The following is a 17,607-nucleotide window of genomic DNA, read 5'->3' as shown; positions in this document are numbered from 1 at the left end:
AGCTACAGAAAGAGGGAGAGTCAGAAAGAGAACAAGAGAGAGATCGAGATCTTCAATCCACTGGTTCATTTCCCAAATGGCCACAATGGCCAGGACTGGACTGGTTCAAAGCCAGGAGCCTAGAACTCCAATTGAGTCTCCCACGTGGCCCAGATACTTGATCCGTCTTCCACTTCTTTCCCAGGTGCATCAGCAGGGAGCTGAATCAGAAGTGGAGCAGCCAGGATTAGAGCCAGCACCCATACGAATGCTGATGTCACCAGCCCAGGAATTCCTGTGTAGCCCCTTTACTACGAATTGTCTCATCTACTGTTCTTCCTATTACTGCAGTAACTTTTATTTTTTTCAATAATGGTTTTGTTTCATTAATTGGGAATGATAAAAATGTAACAAAATCTGTGGCGCAGTGGTTTAACGCCCTGGCCTGGAGCACTGTTATCCCTTATGGGTCCTGGTTCTAGTCCTGGCTGTTCCTCTTCTGATCCAGCTCTGTGCTATGGCCTGGGAAAGCAGTAGAAGATGGCCCAAGTCCGGCTGGCGCCATGGCTCAACAGGCTAATCCTCCGCCTTGTGGCGCCAGCACACCAGGTTCTAGTCCTGGTTGCCCCTCTTCCAGGCCAGCTTTCTGCTGTGGCCAGGGAGTGCAGTGGAGGATGGCCCAAGTGCTTGGGCCCTGCACCCCATGGGAGACCAGGAGAAGCACCTGGCTTCTGCCTTTGGATCAGTGTGGTGCGCTGGCTGCAGCACGCCAGCCGCGGCGGCCATTGGAGGGTGAACCAATGGCAAAGGAAGACCTTTCTCTCTCTCTCTCTCTCTCTCTCTCTCACTCCACTCTGCCTGTCAAAACAAAAACAAAAAAAACTCAAACATAACGGTTAAGTCCTGGCTGCCTTGTTAGACTAACTTGGGAAACTTAAAACAAAGCAAAACTGATGCCCCAGCTTTATCTGAAATCATTTAAGTCAGCATCTTTAGGGAGAGAATTTGGGCATCTGACATTTAAGGGAACTCTCAGACATTCTACAAAAAACCTCACTGGCACTCTTCAAACCTGTCATGGTCATCATAAACAAAGTCTGAGAAGTTGTCAGGAGGTGAGGGAGATGATGATGGAATGGAATGTGGTATCTTCAGTGAGATCCTGGAGCAGAAAAGGTTTTGGAAGAAAACTGCTGAAACCCAAATAGACTGAGGTTCAGTTGATAGCAGTATATCAGTATTGATTTCTTAGCTGTGACAAGTGCACCATGGTAATTTAAGATGTCGACAATAGGGAGACCTGAGTGAGGAGTACATGTACTGTCAACTTTTCCGTGAATCTAAAATGTTTATTTAAAATACCCGTCTTAAAGGGAGCCAGGGTTGAAAATCACTCACGTAGGAATCTGCTTTCATTGTGCCACAGCACAAAGTGATTCTGTGAAATATTTAGCCCAATTGTTGATTGCCAGCACAGATATTCCTAATAACCTGAGCCCCACAGTAGGCGGCTGACTTAGGACCTTTTGACAGATTACATTTCTAGAAGCACTTCCAGGGAAAGACAAATAGATGGATTGTAATACACATTCCTGTGGGAAGAAAATTCGGGAAAGACTGCTTTTAAAAGTAGAAAAAAACCCTCACAATCCATTTCGATATTTAGAAATGAGTTTCATTTATATATATACGCGAAAACTATAAGGTGTGTGTTATGGCACCCTAGTGGTTTGAGACAATTGTGATTTTTTCTTTGCTAAGAGCTGTTGCCAATTCTTCTGGTTTTTAATCTATAAAGGAGATTTAGACCTGACCAGAAAGTTATGCAGTATTGGTTTTTTTTTCTCTCCTACCCCTCCCAGTGTGAGGCAAGGAAAAAAGATCCCGAGACTTCCATAATGACATCTACGTGGATTAGCCACGGTCACACTTTTCTCCTCATAACCATTCCCCTAAAAATATTTGTCAACTGCGTAAATCCTTGGAGGGAAGTCAGCCGCGCCTCAAGAAATCACTCAGGCACAAGTAAACAAACAGTGGCAAACAGCAAGTGCCTGGAGACAGTGTTCACGGAGCTCCTTTAAAAATGTTTTTGCATATATTATCTACTTGGGCCAAAAAAAAAAAAAAAAGAAAAGAAAAAATTAAAATCTAGATAGACTCTATGCATCGTCGAATTAATAAATGGTACGAACAGCCTGTAGTCACCCAGATCACAGCTCCAGCCGCCTGCCTCCACGAGACTTTAGAGAAACAATCTCGCCGAGCCCAGATCGGTGTCTGTAAAATGAACGGGCTGGACCTAGCGATCGCCACAGTCCCTGCGATCCGGTGAGGTCGACCTGGAGACACACACTGCAGAGTTTTAGGACTTAAGACCTAGGGTCCCGAAGAAGCTGTTAATACGTTTGTTTCTAGAGCGGGAAGGGTGAGAGGGATCGGAAAGCGCGAACCGGAGGAGTGGGACAAAGACCCGACTCCCAGACCGTCCTGGCCCGCGGAGCGTTCGGTTGCTAGGCAACGGCGCCTCCCGAGAGGGTGGAGGCCCCCCAGGCATAGGTGTCTAAGTCACTGCCTCATTGTTTAAGCCCCGTCGCGCCTTCTCGAAATCAATGACCTTCACAATTACACATTTTTTTTCCTTTGCAGCCAACTTTTGGCAATCCCTGTAGCTGAATTCAGCTCTCGGTGGGCGCTCCTTTTTTCTGTTATCAGGCGCGACACGGACACCTCTCCGGCAAGGCCCCCGTCGCCGCGCGTCGCCGGGTAGAGCCCGGCGCCGCCGGCCCCAGCCTCCCTGCCCAGCGCCCTGCCTGGGCCCGGCTCCGGTCCTTCGCCGGCAGCCCTGGGCCGCCATGGGCTCGGAGATGGAGCCGCTGCTCCTGGCCTGGAGCTATTTCAGGCGCAGGAAGTTCCAGCTCTGCGCCGATCTGTGCACGCAGGTGCTGGAGAAGTCCCCTTACGACCAGGTACCGGCTGGATGTTGTCAGCCTGCAGATACCCAAGCCGTGAGGCTGAGGGCTCTGGGGGATACCCGTGTCCCCGGGTAGGGAGTATGGGGAGGAAGGCCCAAGGCTAGCCTGGCCCCAGGCCCGCAGAGCCGCCGGGCGCGAGGCTCCGTGCAGCCGTGGCGGGCGGGTCACGAGTTCAGGGCGCTGACCGCCCGGTCCGCAAACTTCGGCATCCTTCCCTCCAAGTGTCCCAAAGTCAGAACCCTGCCTTTCCCGTGGGTGAGACCTTCATAACCCACTTGTACTTGCCTGTGGATGAGCTCTTAAGTTCTCAGCGTGTGCTTTATTGATTTCTTTACAAAAATGTGTAAACATAGATTTGTGACTCCTCCACTCCCTGTTAACACAGTTGCCTTTTTTTTTTTTCCTCTTGGATCAAGATTCTAGTATCTCATCTTTAAACAGTGATTCTGGTATCTCATCTTTAAACAGTTGTCCAAAGTGGCTGCTTTTGGGGCCACGAGTGCAGCTCGAGGCCAATGGCCAGGTTAGAGGAACGAGAGTCTAGGAGGGGAAAAGGTACATTTATTATACATAATTACCTGAGCCAGGGAAGTTATAATGGTGGGAGGGAGGGATGAGAAAGAAAGTTTCCTTAAAAGAAGTAATGGAAATGATTGGAAGAGAGCTAGAGCTCTAGTGATAGTGACAAGCTAATATACTAATATCTAATATACTAATATACCGCCCGTGAGAGGTAAGGACGGGCAGATCCTGGAAGAAGCAAAAGGGAAAATGGAGACAAGGAGTAGAACAGTGGCAGTGTACCCTTGCTTCTACTCAATGCAGAGTATTCTGATGTAATTCTGGTTCCCCAGCTTTTTCTCTAGTGGTGTTGCCTTGGAGATGTATGAAAAAAAGGGAAAATGGAGGGGAGTTGCAAAAGCAGAGGCCTGGGTGTGAACGTTGTTACTAGGTTCTGCTTTAGTTCCCAGCAAACAGATGGACGATAACCTGGGGAGGGGAACCTTTGTCTTTCAGATGGCATAGCTCCCCCAGGGCAACCCCCTTGGTGAGGATGCCAGGCTAGGTTCTGTTTGTGAATTCACGTTTGTGAATAAGACTATGTTTCTGTAGACAAGCATTTTTCCAGTCCCATCGGTGCTGCTAAAAAAAAAAAAAAAAAAATCAAATCCCTGATCAAATATGTTTGGAACCATGAAAAAATGTAGACCCCTTAATCTGTTTAATCTTTGTACCAGACATTGCTGTAGGCACAATGGTTTGTAAAGACGTTATGTGCTGTTTCCATTCTTCCATCCAGTTGGGGTAGTTTTCATTCTGTGTTACACAGAATGCTGGTCCCAAGAGCTGCTCAGTGAAAGGAAGCTTTCTCATTAAATGCTTTTGGGCAATGTACATTCCCTTTGTAGAGAAGCAAGATGCACACCAAAGGCTCCTAGAAGTTTTTTTTAATAAGTGGAACCCAATTTTTTTTCGCCCATTTTTGATTAATCTGATAGTTCTGAAATTTATCTGACTACTGATTCTGTTTATTTAGCCTAGGGCAAAAGTCAGATATCTTCAACGTTTTCCTGGGGAGATGTCACTTTGGGAAATGTCGTGGGCAAGGCAGCAGTGTATTTAATGGTGATGGCCCTATAATCTACAGTGTGCAGTGACATTCTATACAGCACTTATGAACTGAGATTTTGTTTGTGCTAGGCAGTGTGATCAGTATGTCTGTGTTCATTTCAATGACTTTTTATGACAATGTGCTTGCTGCTTGCCAAGCATCAATTGTGATACTTAGACTAACCTTGCAAAGTGTAACAAAAATAATAGCTAACATGTATTGAGTACATATTTACTGTTTCAGGTTTGGTACAATGAATTTTATATGTTATTTAATCTTCAACTATCTTATGAAGTTGATAACTGTTTCACTCATTTTTGAACATTTTTAAAGTTTTTTTTTTTAAAGATTTATTTTATTTATTTGAAACGCAGAGTTACAGAGAGGCAGAGGCAGAGAGAGAGAGAAAGGTCTTCTATCCATTGGTTCACTCCCCAGATGGCCGCAATGGTCAGAGCTGCACCAATCTGAAGCCAGGAGTCAGGAGATTCCTCCGGGTCTTCCACTTGGGTGCAGGGGCCCAAGGACTTGGGGCCATTTTCTACTGCCTTCCCAGGCCGTAGCAGAGAGCTGGATTGGAAGTGGAGCAGCCAGGTCTTGAACTGGTGCCCATGTGGAATGCTGGCTGTGCAGACCGGGGCTTTAACCTGCTGAGCCACAGCATCGGCCCCTGTTTTGCTCATTTTACAGATTGAGCACTAGGAGATGCAAAGTAAAATAAATGTCCAAAATTACAAAGCTAGTACACCCCTTTCCTTTGTCTGTGTATGCAGTATGCTGCTGCTGTGGCTGTTCTGCAGCCTTTTGTTTCAGCTGTTCCTGAACTTTGCTGGTACGTTTTCCCATCTGTTGTGCCTTTTCAAGATCTTACCTAAGTATACCAAGAATTTTGACCTATCTGTGTACTTAGATTAAAGGCTCTGCAAAGTGCAAAAGTCAAGAGCCCTCCCTGATTTTTTTTTTTTTTTTAGATTTATTTAATCTATTTGAAAGGCAGAGTTACAGAGAGGCAGAGGCAGAGAGAGAGAGAGAGCGAGAGCCTCCATCCACTGGTTCACTCCCCAAATGGTCGCAATGGCCAGAGCTATGCCAATCTGCAGTCAGGAGCCTGGGGCTTCCTCCAGGTCTCCTATATGGGCATAGGGGTCCAATGACTTGGGTTATCTACTGCTTTCCCAGACCATAACAGAGAGCTGGATTGGAAGTGGAGCAGCTGGGACCTGAACCAGTGCCCATATGGGATGCCAGTGCCACAGGTGGAGGATTAACCCACTGTGCCACAGCACTGGCCCCTCTGCCTTTTTCTGAAAAAGTATTTAAAAACAATCTTTATCATAGTGTTGATATAATTAATGAAAAGCTTTCAGAAGATTAAAAAGAGATCTCTTATTAAAAGCTTGAAAATTCTCTTTGCTTAGAATATGAATTCAGGATGGCAAAGCTGTGTGGCATCCTTAGCACCTGTTATGGAGTCTGGCATGGGAGGGCTCTCATCAGAGGCAGAGAAAGCTCCCATATGTTAGTTTGCTTCCCAAATGCCTGCAATGGCCAAGACTTGGCCAGGCCAAAACCAGGAGCCAGGAACTCAGTCTGGGTCTCCCACGTTGGTAGCTACCACCTGCTGCCTCCCTGGCTGCTCATTATCAGGAAGCTGGAATCTGGACCAGGACCTTGACTTGAACCCAGACACTCTGTTATGGGATGTAGACATCCCAAGTTAACAGTTTAACTGCTAGGCCAAATAGCTTCTCCTTTGGGCATTCTTAATTTGTTTCTTGTTTGAAGGGTCAGTTTTTAAAAGTCGATTTAGAAATTCTGCCTAGCAGCAGTTTTTGTCACTGATATTTTGTATAGTCCTCTCACTGGACACTGATAGGAGGGATTTATAATCTATGAAGAGCTAACAGAGATGTGATGAGAGCAGGAGCAGATGGTCTTCAGCTCCACAGTGAGCTGGTTTATCTTCATGTACTCTTAGCCTCATGGGCATTTATTGCGACTTACACATTTTCAAGTACAATTCTAATGACTATTTGTGTGCCACCAATTAGTAGGAGTAAGTGACTTGGAAGTGGTGCCTGGACACATGGAAAAACAAGGAAATTAAAGTATTTCTTCTGAATGCCAAATGGATTCATTTTTGCTCTTGCCTTTTCTTATCCTCCAAACATAAGAACATTTTTCTTTTTAACCGTTTTTGTTTTTGCTTATTTTTCTTCCAGATGCAGAGATCCTCTAAAATGGTTTGATATTTGTTAATCTTCTTATAAGTTGGTCTAGGGAGCTTCAAACAGATAACATTTGGGTCCTTGATACATCAGCCTTTTGAGATGAAGCCCACCCATAAGACTATTGCATCTACGTTTATTTATCTTTTGGGGGATATTATTCTGATGTAGTACCATAAGCAGTCTTTCATTAATGCCTCATATTTTCCATTAGGTTGTCAGGATCTTACTTATTTTTGCCTCTTGCTAAAGTCAGAATAGTCAAGTTAGCCAGAAAGGATACATGATGGAGCAGCAGATTTTCCTAGATACATTTTATGAGATATTTTCTTAAATATATTTTATGTATCTATAAAAGGACTAGAGGGTAGGTTGAATATAATGATATGGCATTTGGTAATGGGGAAGGGTTCCTGGAATACATGGCTTCTGAACTGTCTAATCCCAGGCGCAGACAGGTAAGGGGCAGAGGGCAGGGTCTCTCAGTGTGGATGGTATTAATGCTCAGATATTAAGAACAAAGAGTGATAACTGGTTAATTTATTATAGTTTCCTCTTTTCTTGATTTAATAGAGCAAGAATAACTGTTTCATAGCAAAGCGTTGTGTTTTTTTTTTTTTTTCCCAAATGTTGTTTAAATCGTGATTGAAGCAGTGATTAGAAGTTGCAAGATGTAAACGGGACAAATGCAAAACAGTCCTCCAGACAGCAGTATGACCTAGAGGGAGTGCTTGCTTCTGCAACTCATGTTGATCATCCTGATTAGTTGCTTAATCTGATTACTGTTCTTTGTGTTCCATATGCCAGATTCATGGCTTTAAAACCAGTCCTGATTTTTTTTTTAGCTCCATTATAATGAAACAGTTCATAAAACATGGACATTTTTCAGGCAATGGAGTTGTTAAATGACAGTGTGCTTTCATTAACAGGGTAGGTTTCTGGCAGATTTTTTGATTATTAAAATCAGTGATTCTGGGGATGAGAGCTTTAATTTTATATCAAAATGGGAATGGGAGACTTTCTACTTCACATTCTCCTCCTCTGCCTGCAGTGTCTGCTTATGCTGAGAGATGTCAAAGACAAGACGGGGTTGTTGCTGTCGGAAATGGTTTGAAGGTAGAGAAAAGGCTGAAGGCCACTGGCTTCGATGAAGGATGGGGACCAGGGTTGCCCAGTGAGCTGTATGTTAGAAGTTGTTTGAGACAGTGTTCCGATGAGCCAAGCCAAAACACATCTTTCTGTGTGATTATCTAATTGGTTTCCTCTTTGGGGCCATGGAGACTTAGACCTAATGCTTTGATTCCATAAACTGTGGGGTTAGTTCATTTTGTGAATTTGTGCTCTGAATTATACAGATTACATCCCCCCTTGGCTGCTTGGTCACTTGATCTCCCCAATCTTTCAACATCCATCATTCCTCTGTTATCTTGTACTTGTTTCTTTCCTGTTCTTACTAAATCCTGAATAACAACTTGGCAGTTTGAAATGATGCTGGGTCGACTGATTAGCCAGAATAAGTGTTGGTGACAATTAGGAAGTTGCATTGAGAATTACCTGGAGATTTATTTCTCTGAAGTTATAATAGCAGCCCAAGAGAAAGCTATATACCCTGGAGGGGAATGGAGGAAGCAAACTGCTAGGAACTGAAGTTGGTGCTGGTGAGCCTTCGGTGGTTCTAGGCAGTGGCCCTCTGCTTACCGTGTCCTGCTACCACGTTGAAGGAGGCTTGGAGGGTAGTTTTAACTTGGCATGCAGGAACTGAGAATCAGTTCTGAGTTCTGAAAAGGGGAGTAATACGTGGATTGGTGCCTCTCTGTTAACCTTATACTTAGTCAAGTATAATGTATATATGAAAGAACTCTGCAAATTGTGTTCTTTAAAATGGAAGATTTTATTATGAGTCCTTAAAACTATCCTAGAGAGTAGGCACTTTTGCTTCAATTTGGGAGGGTGATAAAGACTGCATGACTTGTTCAACCTCACACAGCTAAGTAGCTCCCTGAATATCAATATCAATATCAATATCTGCTTAGTGGTGTTGATATCCACAGTGTTGGAAAGGCCAAGTGAACTAACTTGCGGTTCCCTATATGGGTGGATTGATTTAAGTCACAGAACTGTAATTGAGAGAGGCCCAAAGATGAAGGCCTAGGTGATTTTTTTTTTTTTAAAGATTTATTTATTTGAAAGGTAAAGTTACAGAGAGGCAGAGGCAGAGAGAGAGAGAGAGAGAGAGAGAGAGAGGTCTTCCATCCGCTGGTTTACTCCCAAATGGCCGCAGTGGTAGGAGCTGTGCCAAGCTGAAGCCAGGAGCCGGGAGCCTCTTTGGGGTTTCCCACACAAGTGCAGGGGCCCAAGGACTTGGACAATCTTCTACTGCTTTCCCAGGCCATAGCAGAGAGCTGGATCGGAAGTGGAGCAGCTGGGACTCAAACTGGTGCCTATATGGGATGGCTTTACTTGCTACACCACAGCACTGGCCCCCCTAGGTGATTTTTTATAGAAGAATTTTTCCTTATCTCAAAGTTAAAACCTCACTCTTTTGTAATCTTGTGCTTGAGATCTGCACACGAGCCAGGGCTGTCCTTGGTTTCCCCAGAGCCCACAGGAGAGTGCTTTCCACTCTTACTATCAACTCACAGACTCAAAAAAGTGCACACCCTTAACCCAGAGTGTCTGGGTTCAGATACCAACTCTACACCTTGACCTTAGAATATTCATTTGTAAAGTGGAGTTGACAATATATACCTCAAAGGATTGTTATAAGGTTTTTGTTAACATATGGCAAGTGATCAAAAATATTAGTTCCTGCTATGTCTAGCTGGAGACACAAGAGTACTTTAGACAGTTTTCAGGAAAATGGAATCAAAAGGTGAGTTCATTCTGATGCAAAGCATTTTGAAATGCACGCACAGTTTTTTTGTAATATGAATTTTCCATGAACTTTTTTGAAGAACCCTCATACTTGCATGTAGGATTCTGCCGTTTGTAATTTTTCTGAAAGGATTGTTGCTAATTTGGAAAGCATTTCTTAAAAATGTATTTTGTATGTATGTGTTTTCATTTTTATTTGAAGAGCAGAGAAACTGGAACAGAGAGAAATCTTCCACCTGTTTTTTTTTTTTTTTTTTTTTTCCCCTTTATACTCACAGTAGCTGGGGTTGGGCCAGGCTGAAGCCAGGAGCTTAGAACTCAATGCAGGTCTCCCCTGTGGGTTGCGGGGACCCAAGTACTCCATCACTTGCTGCCTTCCAGGGTACATTTTTGCAGGAAGCTGACATAGGAAGCAGAGCCAGGGCTGGAGCCCAGCACTCCGGTATGCTACGTGGATGTTCCACATGGTGTCTTAGCCACGGTGCCAACACTTGCTCTGAAAACATTTCTGAGGAGGCTATTCACTGAAATGAGTGGTGAAATATGTTGAATATCATTTATAAATCATTGGCATTTGGTAATTTCCATAAGTCTCCTCTTTTCCGAGTCCCTTCTTTTCTCCCACATCTTCTGCTTTTCTTCCCTTCACTTAAAGTGTCAATCATTTGTCCATAATCAGGACGTGTTATTTAACACATTGTGTTACTTATTTGTGTGTCTTCCACCATAGAATGTATTCAGCACCTAGGTGGGTGCCAGGGATGCCAGAATGTTGTGAAATTAATGTGTTCTCTGCCTTCAGCCCATTTATTCCTCTGTCTTCCATCCTCACGACCCTCGCCTGTCTCCGCATCTCCTTACTGTGTGGTCTGTCATTTTCTTCTCTGACCTCATTTCACATCATTTCCCTGCATGCTGTCCACCTGCATGGTCAATAGTAAATATATTCCTTAGAGGCAGAAGAACAAGACTTACAGGTAGCAAAGATCACTGTGATCTTTGTGGCAGAATAACAGTATCATCTTTTACTTTTTGTCAGTAGCTTCTATCTCCTTCAACTGTTTTCATCACCTCTGGTAAACTTGTCTCTTGGATTTGTATCTCTCCTAAACTTTAAGCTTCAATCCTGCCTTATTGTTTCCAATTCACTTTTTACCTCCAGGAGGTACTGGCAGGAGCTCTTTCTCCTCTCAATTATTGTGTGACCTTGAACACATTACCAAATATCTATAAATTTGTGTCCTCTGCTTCCCTCAGATAGTTGTTAGGAGACTCAAATTAGATAATGGATCATACAGACATGGATACGAACAAATGGAAGAAAGAAGACAAAGAGTTACTTCTTTCATCTGCCATTTTACTTCCTGTTTGTGTGTCCTTAAGTATGACAATGTTTAGGAAATCTGCACTTTTCCTAGGTCCTTACGTACACTGGAGTTGAAGAGTTCCAGTTGCTGTGTGTTTTCTAGATGCTATTTTGTGTTTTGGTCACCCAATTGCTAGATCATTGCTATATCCCATTCTCTGGTGCCTTTTTTTTTTTTTTTTTTAGATTTGTTTTATTTATTTGAAAGAGTTATATTTAGAGAGAGGGAGAGGCAGAGAAAGATATCTCCCATCTGCCAGTTCTATCACTTCCCAAATGACTACAACGTCAGGGACTGAGCCAGGCAGAAGCCAGGAACCCGGAACTCCATCCAGGTCTTCCACATGGGTGGAAGGGACCCAAGTACTTGGGTCATCATCCACTGCCTTCCCAGGGTAGGCACATTGGCAGGGAGCTGGATGGGAAGTGGAGCATTCAGCATCCATATGGAATGGGCATCGCAGGTGTTGGTTTAACCTATTGCACCACAATGCTGGTTGTGCCCTCACTTTATAACCTAGCTTAGCCTTTCCCTGTCATGTCCCTACCATGTGTCATGCTGAATAAATTGTTTATCCTTACATGGTGGCCATATGGTTTTTATATTGCTTGTGAAGATAAAATATGAATATATTCCATAAAAAATTGGGGTATTCTTTTTTGGACTTTTTTTTTTTAATATATTAAAAAGACTTCATTTATTTGAAAGGCAGAGTTACAAAGAGGCAGAAAGAGAGCAAGAGAAATCTTCCATCCACTGGTTCTCTCCCCAAATGGCCTCAAAAGCTGGAGCTGGGCCTGTTGGAAGCCAGGAGCCTGGAGCCTCCTCTGGGTTTCCCACACAGGTCTAGGGGCCCTAGGATTTGGGCCATTTTCCACTGCTTTCCCAGGCCATAACAGAGGGCTGGATTGGAAGCAGAGCAGCTGAGACTCGATCCAGCACCTGTATGGGATGCCAGCACTGCAGGTGGTGGCTTCACCTGCTACGCCACTGTGCCGGCCCCTTCTTTGGACTTTCGAGCTGTAGAAAGCGGGGGCCCCTCTGCTGCACCCCTTTTCTGTTTCTTCATAATTTCCCCCAATAAAATAGGATAGAGATTAAGTGCTCAACAGTTGCTGCTGACTAGCAATGTAAGTGTAGATATTTTATAATTATGTTGTAAATCTGAGTTTTTTTTTTTTTAACCAATAGATTTCTGTTTAATTTGGAGAGGAAAAAATCAGATACTTAAGTTTATCAGTATCTGGCACTAATGGATACTATGTGGTCTATACAAATTTCTTAAAGGACATTACTATTAGAATTAATTTCTTGGGATGCCAGTTTGAGTCTTGGCTGGTCCACTTCCGACCCGGCTCCCTGGGAAAGCAGAGGAAGATGGCCCAGGTCATGTGGGTGTAGGAGTAGAGACCCAAGGACCTGGGCTGTCCTCTGCTCCTTTCCCAGGCCATTAGCAGGGAGCTGGATTGGAAGTGGTGCAGCCAGGATCGAATTGGTGTCCATATGAGATGCCAGTGTCACAGGTGGCAGCTTTACCCAGTATGCCACAGTGCTAGCCCCAGAATTAATTTCTTATTGTCAGCTACCAATCCCATTATATTTGTGTGGAATAGAAAGGCCTATATTATTTAAATTTTCTTTTTCCTTAAGTGATTAAAGTCTGAATGTTTAAATACCATAAACTTGTTTTTGAGTATAAGGAAATGGTTCCTTGGTAGTGTTTTAAAATTATTCTTAATTTCTGAGATAATGTGTTTTCATTAAACAAGAAGTTGAAATATCTTCTGTTTGTGCTCTGAATGAAGTTAGATTAATTAGACTTTTCTGGCCATAGAAAACCTAGCATTCTTCAATGTATATTGGTTTTACAGAACTCTTGAGAGCATTTGTAGAAAAAGATTAAAGTATTGCATGAGTTAAAAATTTACTACAAATAGTCATTAAGACTTTTAATTTTAGAAACTGAATTTCTTAAAAAATGTTTACTGCCTTCTTAATGCTTTCCAGGAACCAGATCCCGAATTGCCAGTGTCTCAGGTAAAGGTTTAGTTGCAACCTTTAATTTAGAGAATACTTGCTTAGTTGTTGCTGTAGATTAGAAAATGTGCTGTAGTGTTATGAAATTAGGCATATCTCCCATTCTGTGCCTTCTTATGTAAACAAACATAAGAAGTTTTTGTATTTTGTATTTATTTGTATGGATAGTCTTGTAGAACTGATACACCTTACTCATTAAGACTTGGCACTCAAATAGAAACGACCAAAGCTGACCAGAAGGATGAGAAAAAATAGAAGTGTAGGGGGAACCCTGGGCTTGGAAAGGTAGCTGGGAGCCAGCAAAGCCAGAGGAGTCTGGAAGGACAATGATGGATTGGATAGTAGGTCTTGACGGGTCCAACTCTGCTCAGGAAGGTCTTAGATTGAACTCAACTGGCAGCTCTAGGAGAGAGGAGCCTGCTTCAGAGAGGAAACAAATCAACTTGGTTAGAGATGGCAGGCAGCTAGAGAGACCTGCCAACTGGCTAAGCCACAAGGGAGTGAGCCGGGAGGAAGCCCTAGGAGGGTAGACACAGTTAGGGACACTGGACCAGGGAAACTTTTAACCCAGGAAGGTTTCCAGGGCTTTTAGAGAGCTGTAGATCAGCAAGCTTGAGTGTTGCACTGCCGAGTGACATAGAATGTTAATGGGGATTTTTAGATAAATAAGCAATTTGAATTTCATAGGGGATTCATATGAGTAATCATCAAATCTTTTGGACCAGAAAGCAATTTATAAAGTAATCTTAGGGCAATCTCTGTAATATTAAACAAATGCTGTAAATAGGCTAAAATGTGGCAATCTGTTCTTTAAAAGGATGGCATTTGTCATTTGAGTGTTCATAATCTTGATTTACACACTGATAGATGGGAAAAATCTTTGTTTTTACATGATATATGTACAAATAGTTCAAGAAGAATCTAAATTTTAAATAAAGTAATGTGGCTTGTGTTCTCATTTTTGGAAGACTTATAAAAATTAAATGAAAACATCAATAACTTGTAGTTGTGGTCGTTGCTGAAGAACTGTAAGTGGCATGAAGTTCAGGAGCTTCGTGAAGAATGTATTTAGCATTCCTTTCCCATTTTGTGACTACAGACTCAGTCATCCCCTGGGAGTGATCTAAAGCAGAATAAGGCTGTCTGGACTCTGCAAACTCATCTTCACAGTTTTTTGATTTCTTCTTTTTTGCACATTTTTACAACTGCAAAATAAATGAGGCTTTATAATAACAGTCAATATTGCACCTACATTTTTTATTTTCGTAGAATAGGCAGAGTATCAAATGCTGCTGATTCTTATGATGTCTAAATCAGGTGTGACAGCCTGTTCTTTTGATAGCCTTTTTCTAATAACATAACAAATGTGTTATGTGCCTTAAACTACTGGTCCTGCATTCTACGTTAGGAGGAACAGAATAGTTTAAACATTGTGCTCAGTCAGTGGTGCTTTTGCTTCCTCGTGAGTTTCTTTCATGATTAAAACTGGATTAACCTCAAAGAAGGTGGGTCAAGTAAGTCAATATTTTTCTGATGTTAGCTGACAGTATTTGCCTTAAGAGTAATGTAGGTGAATGAGATGAGATGAGAGATTCTGTTTCATAGACATAAAGGGAAATAATTGATAGGATGAATTATTCATTTAATTCGAAAGAACCCATGCCTTTTCCTTAAAAATTTCTAAGTATATATCCTTATTTTTATTGATTTTACAGTACTTCTAATATATGCTCAAATGCATTTACATAAACAATTATTTTTTTAAACCGTGTGACCTGCCATTTAGTAATAAGTTAAATGTATTTGATAAAACAAACTGATGGTTTTATTCATATTCAAGGAATGGTTTGGGATTACTGTATGCTTTGTTATACATTTTATTTTTAATCACTGATTAGTTTTTATTAAAAAAAAGCAGAGGATTTTAGGACTGTAAAATATACTTGGCTCGTTTCCAAAATTTAAAAAAAATATTAATTTTTAAAAGCCAAAGCCCCATCTGCTGCTTTCATTAAAATCTCAAGAATTATTCACATTGCCAGGAGCAGTTCTTTGAATACAGTCTGATGTTTAATCAAGCAGTGATATGTGATTTTCAAGGTTATTTTTGGTTAGGACAGGAATAAAGTCAGGAAAATTGATTTTCACAAACTGATTAAATTTAAAATTGAATAAAGGCTTAAGTAGGTTTTATTGTATGTCTTCAGGTATCAAAAATTCACAGTGTTATTTCTATAGCTTTTGACTTAGATTGTAGAAGTTTAAAAAATATATAATGTATCTTTTTGAAAACATGGATTCTTATATAGTATTTTTTTTAAGTTGGTGTTTGTCTTGTGGAGAAATATTTTTTCATTTGGTGGGGAGAGATTATGGATTTACTTTCCTGTGTTTTGTTTAACTTAATATAAACAATTTACACCTCCTAAATATTTAAAAGGTTAGAAGGGGCATGGATGTGAAGAACCATGGTGATTGAATCATGAGATAACAGTGTATTAGAATGTGTACAGGATAACTACACACCTATGTAAGTGATACTATAATTATACAAAACTCACCTTAACTAAGATCCAAATCCTAATTCTGAAGCTTCATTAGCTCCTCGTCTTCAGGGTAAAAATGCACAGCACCAGCTGGCCCCTGACTTTGTCTCCAGCTTTCCCACTTTGCTTGGCCCCTGGGCCAAACTTGTCTTTCCCTCTGGCCTCCACCCACAGACTGGGTGCCTTCCCTCTGTCCTAGTGCATACTTCTTTTATTATTAGTATTATTTGTAGATCTATTTATTTATTTGAAAGAGTAACAGAGAGAGAGGGAGATACACACACAGGCGCATACACACACACACACACACACATGGGTACAGGGGTGAGAGAGAGCACTTCCATACGCTGGTTCACTCTCCAGATGCCCCCAACAGCCAGGGCTGAGCCAGGCCAAAGTCAGGAGCTTCATCTGAGTCTCCCACATGGGTGGCAGAGGCCCAGACACTCGGGCCGTCCTCTGCTGCCTTTCCCAGGCTGTTAGCAGGGAGCTGCATCAGAAGTGGAGCAGCTGAGACTGGAAGCAGGGCTTCGCGGGTAGCGGCTTTACCCGCTACACCACAGTGCCGGCCCCAGCATGCTTTTTTAAAAGTCCCTTATTTTTGTTATTGCAGTCTTGCCAATACACTGACGTTCTTTTGAGCTGGAGCTAGGACTGTCGTTCACTTATCTTTGCATCCCTAGACTTGACGTGCACTAGGAGCTCCCTAGTGATACGGGAATGAACTGGGGAGACCCTGCCCTTTACTGTTTGAGCAGAAAATGCTGCAGTCCTTCTTCCTGTCCACCGGAGAGTGCTGAGCAAAGAACGCCTTTTTGAAAAAATTGAAGCCATCAGATAACTTGCAGGGCAGTGTGAACTGTGGATATTTAAGATAAAGCAGGATAGCATATTTCCACCTTTGGAATTAAATGAAGCCATTAACCCAAGCCAGTGATGACTTCTTGACCCCTAGGAATAGCTGTATAGATCTGGTATTTTCCTGATCTTTCATGAGTGAAAATCTCATTCTTTCTATATTTTAACAGCTCCCATAGTAGAGGCAGTTCCAATTGGAATTGATTTTTTTTCAAATAAATTAGTTCTTTGAATCCATATTCTATTCATTCAATTCACATGACATTTGAAACCTTTTGTTGCAAGTTACCTGATAATGATTCAGTAAACCTTAACCAGAAATGTAGAAACCAAATAGCCAATCATCTAACCAAAAGTAATTTCACTTTAGGAACCTAAATGTATTGTGAACCTAAATATATAGGAACCTAAATAAATTGGGATCCATGTTTTAATATTCTTGTGGTTCCATCTCAGAGCTTCATTCTGTGTTGTGTAATAAGGAGGCGTTCAATAAATAAAGACTGAATGGCTGTGTGCCTCTTGGGTTCTTTACGTGAGAATTTTACAGACCTTCTGAAGCTTTTGCCTCTTCTCGGAGTTTCTCTCTTCATTCAGCCTACTTCATGGCCAGATCCCTGGCATACTAAGCCTAACCACTTGCCCAATTTCCCTGCTGCTGCTACTTCTAGATTCCAGAGTCAGTCCTATTCTGCTGCTTCAAGAGTTGACTTTTCTCCAAATCCTCCTCGGGACATCAAACTTTATTCTTTGTTTCTGTTCTGGAGTGAAGCATCGAGGTAAAAATTTCTGCTAAGGAGAGCTGGCACTGTGGCGTAGCAGGTTAAACCTGTCTGCAGCTCGGCATCCCATATGAATGCCAGTTCAAGTCCTGGCTGCTCCGCTTCAGATCCAGTAATCTGCTAATGTGTCTGGGGAAGCAGTGGAAGATGGCCCAAGTACGTGGGCCACTGCAACCACATGGGAGACCTGGAAGGAACTCCTGGCTCCTGGCTTTGGCCTGGCCAAGCCCTGGCCATTGTGGCCATTTGGGGAGTGAACTAGTGGGTGGGAGATCTTTCTCTCTCACCTTATCTATTTGTATTTCTGACTTTCAAATAAATATATAAAATAAAAAAAAATTTTTTTAAA

The 17,607-nt window shown here is 42.2% G+C and overlaps 1 protein-coding gene across 3 annotated transcripts in view; it reads left to right on the top strand.

Moving 5' to 3' along the window:
- The first annotated feature begins 2,758 nt into the window (after nt 1-2,758).
- TTC8 (tetratricopeptide repeat domain 8) overlaps nt 2,759-17,607 on the top strand; it is a 59,753-nt gene continuing 44,904 nt past the window's right edge. For all 3 annotated transcript variants that reach the window (XM_062181200.1, XM_062181202.1, XM_062181201.1), the window contains exon 1: nt 2,759-2,948. In XM_062181200.1, coding sequence (XP_062037184.1) covers nt 2,835-2,948 — 114 coding nt within the window. In that variant the 5' untranslated portion in view covers nt 2,759-2,834. The remainder of the gene's footprint in view (nt 2,949-17,607) is intronic.

Source organism: Lepus europaeus, chromosome 22, assembly GCF_033115175.1.
Source record: "Lepus europaeus isolate LE1 chromosome 22, mLepTim1.pri, whole genome shotgun sequence".
NCBI lineage: Eukaryota > Metazoa > Chordata > Mammalia > Lagomorpha > Leporidae > Lepus > Lepus europaeus.
This window is presented reverse-complemented; position numbering and strand designations above follow the sequence as displayed.